Source organism: Haliaeetus leucocephalus, unplaced genomic scaffold (genome assembly GCF_000737465.1).
Source record: "Haliaeetus leucocephalus isolate CR32 unplaced genomic scaffold, Haliaeetus_leucocephalus-4.0 Scaffold1014, whole genome shotgun sequence".
NCBI lineage: Eukaryota > Metazoa > Chordata > Aves > Accipitriformes > Accipitridae > Haliaeetus > Haliaeetus leucocephalus.
Window position 1 is genome coordinate 559,179 of NW_010973450.1, and position 11,410 is coordinate 570,588.

General features: G+C 47.0%; 1 protein-coding gene across 1 annotated transcript in view; it reads right to left on the bottom strand.

Moving 5' to 3' along the window:
- Positions 1-1,595: 1,595 nt before the first annotated feature.
- Positions 1,596-11,410, bottom strand: part of SIAH2 (siah E3 ubiquitin protein ligase 2) — a gene marked incomplete at its 5' end in the record, with an annotated part of 10,190 nt that continues 375 nt past the window's right edge. Inside the window, one exon of the mRNA XM_010584995.1 lies at positions 1,596-3,010. Coding sequence (XP_010583297.1) covers positions 2,453-3,010 — 558 coding nt within the window. The remainder of the gene's footprint in view (positions 3,011-11,410) is intronic.

The following is an 11,410-nucleotide window of genomic DNA, read 5'->3' on the forward strand; positions in this document are numbered from 1 at the left end:
AGTTTTTTTAAGAAAACCAGGCTGGCCTCAGTAACTTTTTTCTGAATATTTAGAGGAACTTTCACACATTTACTGATGTGCTGCCACTTCCCTTGGCAAGGTACTGGTGCCCTGCAAGCCCCTCCTGCCTCTGGTACTCAGACATCACCCTCGGGAAGTCGTACCAGCTGTGTTGTGCCCTGCTGCATAGAGAAGAAAACCTGAAATGCTTTGTCGACTGCTGGAATGAATGTCACCTGTTCATTTATTGATCTGAAGAGGAAACACATTGCTTCTTGGCAGTACCAGCTGAGGTATTCCTTATCCTAAATTTGGTTTCAGACAGAAAAGATACTGGGTGTTGGGGTCTTTTTGGTGTGAGATATAATGAAAGTTTGCCATTCCTTCAGAACTGAATGGTGTGGAAAGACCTAATGAAATAATGTGTGTTAATTTATCTAATGTGGGTTATAGGCAACACTGGAGTAATTAATTTCATTAATCCTGCTATAATCAAAGACATGTCTCGGAGTTTTGTTTTACACAAAAAGCTGTTATGTCCCAACTGTCAGTAAGAAAAATTATCTTCCACTATAAATGTTGCTGAAATATGGGAAAATGAATCAAATCCTTAGGAATTGTTGCTTAACAAGTTCTGCTGAAAGCACAGGTGTTAACACCTGTCAGAGCCAGAGCTTGACTTTGATCCTGCTTAAGCAGGAGTAAATTAGTTTACTCGGCTGATGCTGCTGGAGTGCTGCCAGCACAATGTAACTGAGATCAAATGTAGGATCTTTATAGGAACTGTATACAAAAAGATTAGAGTAATTCCTTGGGAGGTTTTTTCCTGTGGTCACTTCCAAATTCTCAAGGCTGGGACAAGCTTCTCTTTGCTGATGTGGTCCTCGTCATTCTCTTGTGCACTTTTCTGGGGACTGCTACCAGTTAGGTGACGTTTGCATGGGACTCTGTCATAACTCCAAAGTGCTCTTCCCTGGAGGGATGCAGTTAGGACTGTTTTTCCTCCCTATGCATTATATTTATTCACACCAAGCTTCATCTGTCACTTTACATGTAGTTTTCTACTATCGTGAGGCTTCCTACCACTGAATAACTCAGCAGACTGTATCACCTCACAACTCCTTGCCTTTTCCAAATGGCAAACATCTTAATATTCAGGGAAGCCATATGTGGAGCTAGTATTCTGCTTGAGTGAATCAGACAGAAGGTTCTGGTTGCAGAGGGGAGGCTGCAGGCAGATTCAGCTTCGGTGACAGACCGTGATTTCAGTTTGCATGAGTCAGGCTGTCACTGTTGCCCCTGGGACTCAAATCCCCACCTGGTTCTCCTGCTTGTGCTGCAAAGTGGCCCTCTGGCAGCAGGGCTGGGAGGTGGCGGGGGCGAGCACCCCCTCGGCCCTGCGGCGTCCTGCCGCTCGCCTGGGTGAGCTAGCCCGCGCAGGAGGAAGCCCAGCAGATCCAGCGAGCCAGGGCGCGCAAAGTAACCGGGAAGTCATAGCTACTGTCACGCACACGCATGTTAGCACAGCGTGCTATGCAGTGTAGTTTTTGCAAAGTATTTATTACAAAATAAAAGTAAATATGGCAACAAAACTTAAATAGCAAATGATGCGACACTGGCCATAAAGCTCTTGCTAAATTATTAGTCTTTTACAATAATCAATAGTCAAGTATGTCTCCAAGGGAAGCTGCATGTGGACAGCTTGCACGTATTTCTATATTATTGGCTCTAGCTGTTCGAGATACATTAGATGTGTGCCTCCTGCTTTCACTTGTACCTGGCTGTGAGCAGTTGTACTGTGTGCTGGGCTCACTGATCCCCCTAAAACAGACAGGAGCCAGCAATTCCCATGCTCTGCCATGCTTCACCCCAGCTCCTCCTCCCCTATTTTGTTTTAAAAATGCAGCAAATGATCCAATGCCCATCCCTTTTTAATAAGGTAGCAGGAAATGGGAGTAGCAACACTGAAGTACCTGTTCTTCCCCTTTGAGTCACAACTTGTCTTGTGAGAGGTTGCTTGGATTTCTTTCCTTTCCCGCCTACTAAAAACTGTTATTAAAGCTCACCAGCGAGAGAGAAAGTCAGTGTTCCTGCCGAAAGGGCTTTTAGCTGCGCTCCAAATGGGAATGCAGTCCTCCAGGTCTCTTAAGCCACATGTCTAATGGAAGCACTCTTTAAATAGAATATAATTAAATTTAAAAAGGTGACTGTGTGGGGGGAATCTTCCTAAGGCACCCAAGAATTTAAAAAGACCTTTTCCCACTCATATTACTTACAGGACACTCTTGTTCCTCTTCTCTCCAAGGTTAAAAATGTTGGCAAGTTAGGAACCTTAGCATACACAATGACATAGTTGAATAGCATTAAGAAAAAACGGAACAAAAAGAAAACCCTTCGTGAATGTAAAGCACTATGTCCAGACAGCCTAGGTTTTGCTAGCTATGCAAATACATCACGGACAACATGTAGAAATAGTCACGTTAATGCCAAGGTTTCCGTTGTCAGCAAAAAGGTGTGCTATAGCCGTATCAAAAATTAGGCAGTCGCTGTTCAGAATGGCTGCAGCCACCCCGTCGTGGATGGAGCAAGGCGTTGCCTCCCAGGTCAGCCGGCGGCGGTTGCCGTTCAGCTCCAGTCTGTATGCAAAGTTCTCCGCTTGCTTACGGGTGCCGATGAGCAGCACGATGGCAAAAAACTGCTGGTGACCTTCATACTTCTCTTGTTTCTCCAGCACCAGCATGAAGTGGTGACCGAAGCACGACTGCATCATCACCCAGTCAACAGCCCCTGGAAGGTTAATGTCTGTGGCAAGAAAAACGATGTCTTCTCCCTGAAGGGTGGTAATGCTTTTGTGGGCGTGCATGAGGTGGGACATCACGGCTTCCAGGGATCCCTGCCATTTACAGGATGCACCAGGGCATGGGCAGGAGTAGGGACGATACTCACAGATGTCTTCGTGTTCTGGCTTTTCTGTGTGATGGAGTGTCAGAGAGCAGCCTGTTGTGGCGTACTGGAAAAAGACCAAATACAAGCTGTCAGGAAAGGCACCAGCACTAGTGTTCGCTGCTCCCACCTGTCAACTGGAAACACTGGTGATCAACCAGAACTCTTGTTCTCATTGCAAATTTTACATTAGATACTTCTATTTAGCCCTGGATTCAGAGCTGAGTTTTACTTATTTTTGTTTCCACTTAAAAATGGATTCTTCTTGTCTTTTGTGGTTGTTTTTTTTTCTAATGCAAGCGCTTAGTAAAATGGATTGTAAGGCTGAGTTGTAGTTAGATTTGCTGTTGTAGTTAGATCTGATCGGTCCAGATCAGCTGAAGTGGTCCTGGTTTGGATTTTTCTTTTCTTTAAAAAGAACAAAGGATTCTAGTTTCAGCAAACAGCTACTAGAGTGAAGTATTTTTAATAGATGTACCTTATTACCATCAGAGAACAAAAGCACTCCCATTAAATTCAAATGCAGATTCCCCACAGCTTTTTTTAAACACTGGAACAGTTTCAACACTGCAATTGTGAGAAGTGGAAAGGGAGAGGATGATTTTTCACCAAGCATAAAGCTAGCACACAAGTAGGTACCCTCTAACTTCTCTTAATGTCATTGGGCAATTTGGAGGGTTAATGTGCTTTAAACAACCGGGGATGCTCTTCCTTTTTCTACGGTCAGTTCAGTTGTCCACAGTGACGATACTGCTTTGACGCTACCTCCATAGAGGAAAAAAAGTCTCTCCTGTTCTTCCCAAGAGCACAGCTCCCCCAGTCTGTAGGTATCTGTAGCAATATCAACTCCACTGCTAACACGAGCATGTACATTACAACATGCATGCACGGCTGCTTATGGATGCTATGACACTTCCTTGAGGACAGATATAACCAAGGTATAAATGATTATTTCTGGGCTAATATGTCTGAAAGAAGTTTCAGCTCAAAGGGTTAAATGCCCAAGGTGCAAATCACCCATGCTGTGAGCACGGTGCTAGGAATACCAGGACAGAACCTCGACGTTGTGCGTCTGGAGGAGCTTGTTTTATAAGCCATAAAGAGTTAACGTGGGCCTTCACTTACTGTGTCTGCCTCTGCTGCTTAATCCTCTGCTAGTGGCTTTATTGCAGGGCGCTACAGTGAAACAAGCCGTCCTCCTGCCAAAGGCAGAAGCCCCATCACGGCAAATGCGCCCGTCTGCCATGCCTGCTGCCCTGCCGCGCAATGCAGCGACCCAGGTACGTGTACACGCGCAGCCCCACCAGCCTGCTGGTGTTTCCCATGTTCCTACCCTCGTTAACGTTTCAATTGTGCGAGGTGCTGAAGAGCAGCTCCGAGTCTAACCTAATTAACAAAAATAGTAAGAATATACAAGCTGCTGATTGGGCGGAAGCAGCCATCTACACAAAAGCGACCAGTGGTGAGTACAGAAGTGAGAGCTTAAAAACAAGACGAGCAAATAGCACTGGCTTTGCCCTTCCCCGTGAGAAGTACCTGTGCTCGTGTGCTCCCAAACCCATCGCTGCGGCTTTTGTTTGGTGAGGAGCCCTACCAACAGTGGGAGACCATGAACAGCAAAAACTGACTTGCCGTCTTTGTGCTGCTTTGCAAATGTCATTCATCTTTATCATAGCCCTCAAAAGCTTGCTCCATCTCTCCCTGTGTACAGGTTATACAATACCTTTGAGCTATGTGGCCTGTGCACCTTCTCCACCTCTACCGTGTCCTTGAGACGGGGAGCCAGGGCTGCGCACGGTGTTAACAGTGCAGGTATGCTACTAATGCCTGGGCTGGCATGGCTGTTTTCTGCTTTTTCATTGCCCTTCTCATAATTTCTGGTATTCCATGCCAGAAAATATTATGTACTTGTTTTTGTAGTCGTTTGTTTAGCACTGTATTCTCTTTCCTAAGAGGAAGCAGTCAGCTCAGAGCTCATCACCATATACATAGCTTAGTGTGCCACATTTTTGCCACGTGTGTCACTCTGCGTGTGCTGCTCTGAATTTCACTTTGACAGGATAGCTTTCTGAGTGTACTAAAGCATTTGGAAAACACCAGTTAAGCTTGAAAGTGTTCAGCAGAGGCAGGCCAGTATTATCAACCCTGTAAATTAAGGCAGGCAGGGACACAGGATTAAAGTAACTTGTCTGAAGCCACATGGGAAATCAGTGGCAGAGCTGGGAATAGACTGCCAAGTCCAAATCCCTCCTGCTCTAGCCAGCAGCCTCTCCCTCTAGTATAGAAGTAGTGTAAGATACAAATAATGCTTCTGGAAAGAAGATGCCTGCCTGCTCCTGTATGTGCATCAGCAATGTTCACGGACTCAACAAGGACTGAGACCCTCTCATACTTCTCTCTACTCCAGTGCTTTGTAAAACCTCTGTCCCTGCTTTTAAGATCCCTTCAGCCCTCCGAAGTATTCGTTGAACCTTGGGTACAGATGCTTAGCCCAGTCTAGCAGTGACCCTAGGGAGCTCCCCCAGGGATGCACGGTGAGGTCCAGCCCAGAAAACAGCGAGCCTCTGTGCTTTCCAGAGCCTCGCACCAGTGAGGAAACCGGCTTGGGTCACAGCCAGCTGCCTGGCAGAGCGCATTTATAAACTCTGTTCTGCCAGCAGTGCTGGGTCTGCTGTTGTGGTTCACATGGGAAAGGACCAGCGAACATTGTGTCATTTCATGCATAGAGCATGCAAGCTCGATGCACCTGTGCAGGTAGGGTGATGTAAGCAGACCCCTGTGTGTAAGGGATGTCTGTTCAATTAAAACCAAAATAAACTGCATTTTTATCAGAAAAAAATCCCATGGCTTTATTAGAGTCTACTATGTCTTGGAAATAGGAAGGGTGACCTTATTGAGGTTTAGTATATTTGCTTAAAATCTTTAAAATGACATAATTTTTTTTTTAAATTAAAGCTCTGAAGAGGCTGTAGAAGCAGCATTGGGCAGTATACAGGAGTAAATTTGTATATAATAACATGACTATGCAATTTCTATTTGCAAGTTGTTTGCTTACATGGGAAACCTCTCATACTTTCCCTTGAACTGATAGTGTAGCAGCAGTGGTCTTTGCCTACCTCCTACCACCCGTCTAAAGAAAATTAAAGTGATTAGTCTGGTATTATTTAAGACTTGTTAGCTTATATACAGTCTCACTATGCCTTCCACTTTTTAAACACAAAGTGATGGTTGTGAAGTACAGAAAGACTTTTCCACAGAGCAAAGTGTAAGAGTACAGCACAATGAATTTACTGGATTCACTTTTCTTCAAAAGGACCAGGACCATCTGGAGACTCAGAAACACGGCAGTATCTCCAGTTAGAGATGGCTGTGTTCAAGGATCTCGGAAGACTCTCTTCATGCGAGGTATCTGTCCTAGCTTCCACGATGCAGAGCATTACCACTCCTAGGAAGGCTGGTAAGAATGGGGTCTCAATCCTCTGAAAAATCAAGCCCTGTGTACTTAGATTTTTTTTTTTAAATGTATGTAATAACTAGAAAAGTAAATTTCCTTTATTATAAGTAAAACTCATTGTTAGGTTGAATTAATCACAGCAGTGACAATTCACTGGTGTACCTATGCAGGATTTTTGGTGGAGGTTTTTTGTGTGTTTTGGTTTTGTTTTGTTTTGTTTTTTTTCTTTTTCCCTATCACACATTGCTAAATGCCATCCATATAGCTGCCCAACTGGGCTCCTATCAGTGTGTAAACACTGAATTTGCTATTGGATATTCTTTCCTTAGTGTTGGGCTAGTTTTTGCCCATGTATGTTGGAGGTAAGTTCTACTATAAACTGAAATGCAAGCAGGAACTGCCTGCAGTTTTACACAGGGTAGACGAGGAGTGCTGGTCCCACGTCATTTCCGTGGCCATGCTAAGATCACTCAAGCATGAACATCTTTGTTTGTCAAGTCCCACCACAAAAGGCTAGCAAAACACGGCAGGACACAGACCTCGGCTAATACTCGTGGTTACGCGAGGACTGCCGTTCTGCCAATGACAACAGAGAACACTCACAGTTTGTTTTCTCATAGACTTTGGATGAAGTGGTTAAATCGAGAAACACCTCTCCCACCCTATGCTGCTCAGTTAGCCAGGTGACAGTTCCAAGTTTAGCAGCTAATGATCACAGCGTACCTCACACAACTGCTGTGAAAATGGATTCTGGTGTCTGTTCAGGAAGCTGCCAATTCATAAGGTTTATTTTCTTTCATAGCCAGTATTGGACAAAACCCCCAAAGTTACGGAAGAACCTATATCCAAATTAAGTCAGCTTCATAACTAGAGAGCACCTTTGTATTATTTTCCACTTGTACTTATTTAAAAGGTGAAAGAAAACAGCTGATTCCTTTTGGTACTTATTAATTAGGAGTTTGAGTGTGTTTATGAAGTGCATTTTATCTTGTGCAGATTGCTTAGAGCACTAAAAGCCATTTTACGTTTTCAGTAACTTTACTGTGACTTTACGACTTAAATCCTCCTATATATTTTTTTTTTCCAGAAGCCCTGTAAAGCACCGAGATGCAATAACTGTAATTCTTTCTTAAAGCATTTTAAGAAGAACAACCCTCAAAGTAACTAGAGCCACAGGCAACACCAAATCCCCATTTTCTGTTGGCTCTGCACTGTTGTGTCTCAGTCCTACTTATTTCGAGTGCCATTCATAGTTGTCTCTGGAAGTGCAGGGTCCTCCTCTGGACAGACCACTGTCTCTATTTGTTCTTTCGCATTTTCTGGAACTCTGACTTCCCCCTCGCCTCCCAAAAGCTTACATCAGGTTCCCTTAACGTGGTAAAAACCACAGGTGAGTCAGACCAGGGCCAGGCCCTGGTGCATGGTCAGCTGCCGCGTGCCGGCTGCAGAGCGGGGCAGTTCTTGCCAAAACGCCTGGTGCTGCTGCAGCACCCAGTGGACACCCACCACCGAGGGGCACGGTGGGCCACCTCCCCGCTGGCTGGCTGCGACCTACATAACACCGACTGAGAATTACAGCCCTGACGGCGTGTTGCTGTTTCTGTGCCCAAGAAGTGAGAGCGAAAAGTGTTAACGTGTGCTAATTTCACTTTGCGGCTCTTGGGAACAGTGAAAGCAGGAGAGCAGGAATTGCTCATGGCAAAAAAAAATCCACATAAAAGAGAGGGTGTGCGAGGGAAGAGGAGCAGAGACTTATCTACGCCTCTGCGAGGAGCTTCTGGGTGCCCGACGAGTGAGGGGCGGAGAGCTCGCGAGCAGATGCTGGTGCGCGGGGAGGATGCACACTCCCACACCGGTCATACCGCAGCACGGTCTGGGATGCGGGGCTCCGAGCGCACCATGTTTTCGGGTCCGAGCTAGACAACTCACAGGTGCACGTGTGACCGCAGCAGCATGGCGTGGGGGAACCTGACATCCTGCTGGCAGTGCCGCCCAGTGCCCCTGTGCGCAGCTGAGGCCGGGGGCTGCCCCGGCCGTCCCCTCCCACGCGCTGCAGCCCAGGGCTCCTGCCTGTGCTAGCATCTCGCCAGGTAGCTGCGAGGTGCAGCACGCCGACCACTGCTGGTTCAGTCCCTCTCCAGCTCTCCCAGCTCTAAACTGGCTTGCAGGCACTGTATCGAGAAACCAAACCAAGCCCCGAGCTGGCGTGAGCCCAGTCCGCGACCTCCTGCTGGCTGCAGCAGCAGCCTCTGATGTGCCGACCAGCACAGACCTGTGCCTTGGGTTACTGCAGAGACCACCAAAACACCCCCGGGTCAAGGCAAAACACTCACAGCCCCGTAACCAAGATGCTGAGCTGCCCGATCCCCAGCACATTGTAAACCTCACCAGCATCCCTCCTCCTCTGGGTCACTGCTTTGAAGAGCACAAGGTCAACCACAGGAGTAATACTGGGAGGAATTTTTGGAAATGCTCTTTTCTTAACTGGCTGACATCTGCTGGCCTTCTTATTTATCTTTAGAGAACGCCAAACTGGAGGAGTGTTTACAGCTGATGCACCTGAACCAGAACTTGCCTGACAGACACAGGGATTGCTATTCAGTTCTCCCAGGGGGATATGGCATGGGGGTGTGTGTATGTTCTTATACATACTTCTCTTTGTTGGTGCTTACTTCTCGAACCATGGAGAAAGTAAACCTCAAGGGGTGAAGAAGCCAATCCCATAATTAAGGGCTTAAGAAATCTTCCTCTTACCAAGCGAGTAAAGTAACATCTGACAGGTAAAGTTAGGAACATCTCATCTTCTTCTCTTTACAGGGGAGAGTCTGTAGGCTTTTTTCCTCCTTCTCCCACACTTTGTTTACCCCCAAAGCGTGGGGATGAGCAGGCAGGAGTCCTGCCTGGCAGTTCAGCTGCTGGACAGACTGGCATCCTGCGGGCAGCAGAGCTGCACCTCGGTGCAATGAAGGGCTGTGAGGACTCTGGTCCGGGGAGCCGCTCCAGCCTGGATACATCTGTTTCATTAAGGACAAGCAGGGAAAACTAGCTGCCACAGACGAGACCGACAAGAGACTTTAGAAAACGAGAACTAGGCCAGCGTTTCAGTGAAAAACCCGCGCCGGCTGTTTGTATTCCCTTGGGCTCAGACTGGGTCACAGCTGGGCGTGTGGCTGGCTGCACTTGTTGCTGTGTTCAGCAGAGAGGACCTGTGTCCCACCACTGCGCTCCATCTGTTACTGCCACCGTGAGGTTGACCCCTGTTCAAGGGCAAGTGGTAAAACAGCCCCACACTATGAAAAGCTCCGCAAGGCAGCGATCCCATCCCGTGACCCAGCCAGCCCCCTGAGGCAGACGGGGCTTTCACCACCGACCACACCATGCTGCAAGAATCGACACAGACGATTCCCTCTGGAGGTGCCGTTACTCCCTGCGCATCCTTAGTGATGCTCCTGCGGGCCGGCCGGGGAAAGCTGCTGCTAGGGACTGGCTTTTCCAGGCAGAGGTGGCGAGTGCCTGCTCGCAGCTCTCACCGGAAAGCTCGCCACGTGCTGCTGGAGCCCAGCAGGGCCCGCTCTGGCTGCATCGGTTCCACTGCCAGCCTGACCACAGTTCTCCATGGACAGCTCTATATTTTAAAACTTTCTTCTCACATTCCACATCAGCGATGGCTCCAGCAGTTCCTGTATCTGTCCCTCCATCACTTCAGCCTGTGGTTTTAAAGTGCTTTTGATATTACAGAGGTATGAGGATCAAGGGGCTCCAGGAAGATAGAAAAAGGGCCTATTCAGCATTGCCTGCGTGTACGTATCTATCTGCCATCCTGGTGAATGTCTATTAGGAAGGATGTGCACTTTAGAGCAGTTCATCTAGTTCTTTTAAATAGAAAACTCACTTAAAAAAAAAAAAAGAGATTTAAATGTTTAATCTGAATATGTGAAATAGTGCTGAGAGAGAACAGACTTGAAAAAAGAATAATTCAGATGTAATTACTGACCTGACAGCTTACCAGCCCCTGCCCTTCCAAAGGAGGGCTGCAGAGAACTAACAAGAGGGACATGAACAGAACTTCTGCTACCTCCATAAAACCCTTTTTTAAGACTGAGCACCAGCATAGCTTAAAAAAACTGGGGGGGGGGGGGAAGTCTGTCCTTTTTATCTACTGATTATGCCAAATACTAGGACAAAATTTAGAGCCGGATTTTCAGTGAATTATAAAGAATCACTAGAACTTTTGCTTTTAAAGGCTGGTGGCGCTCCCATCATCTTATTTTACTTTAGAAACCTGCGGAACCATGAAACAGGCTCATGGAGGCCAGCAAGTGCCTCCTTTTACTGTTCAGTGTTTATGACGGGGAAGAAAGAAAGGGAGGAAGGGGACTCTGACCCGCAGAGAATGAAGCTGCAGAGCTACAGCTTTGCTGTCTGCAGTGGGTCTGGACAAGTCCCACGTGCTGGTGTGGGAGGAGACGCCTCAGGTGTCTTCAGCGTGGGCATTATTGTACATGCCAAATCATCACCTTCTACAAACTGCCAAGTGAACCTGCTATTGCTTACGTTGGATGAACCTTAGAAAGTGCCTTAAAGTCTTCTCGTGAGCTGCAATGTTTCTCTATCGAACTAGCAACGAAGGCGAGACATAAGCCCAGCGGGAAATTCTGCATCGCTCTGCTCTCCCCTCCTCAGTCCGCTCGGCGTGCAAATCCGAGGCCAGCACAGAGGCGGCCAAACACGACACTGTACCTACCCCAGCTGGTTCGCAGGGTTTTGGAAGTGAAAGACCACGAAGGTAGAGGATTCTTTGCCGTTAAAAGAAACAACCACAAACCAAAAAAAAACCCGACCCGCCACGCTTCGAGGCCGCGTTTATACCGAAACACCCAAATGAGTAAGCTTTTCCGCTGCGCTTTTATTTTTTTTTTGCGGAGGGGGAACCTAACCTGACTGCGAGCCACCAACACCCAAACTTTGCCACTCGGACAGAAAGTTTTTTTTCCCCTTTTTTACTAGGGGAAA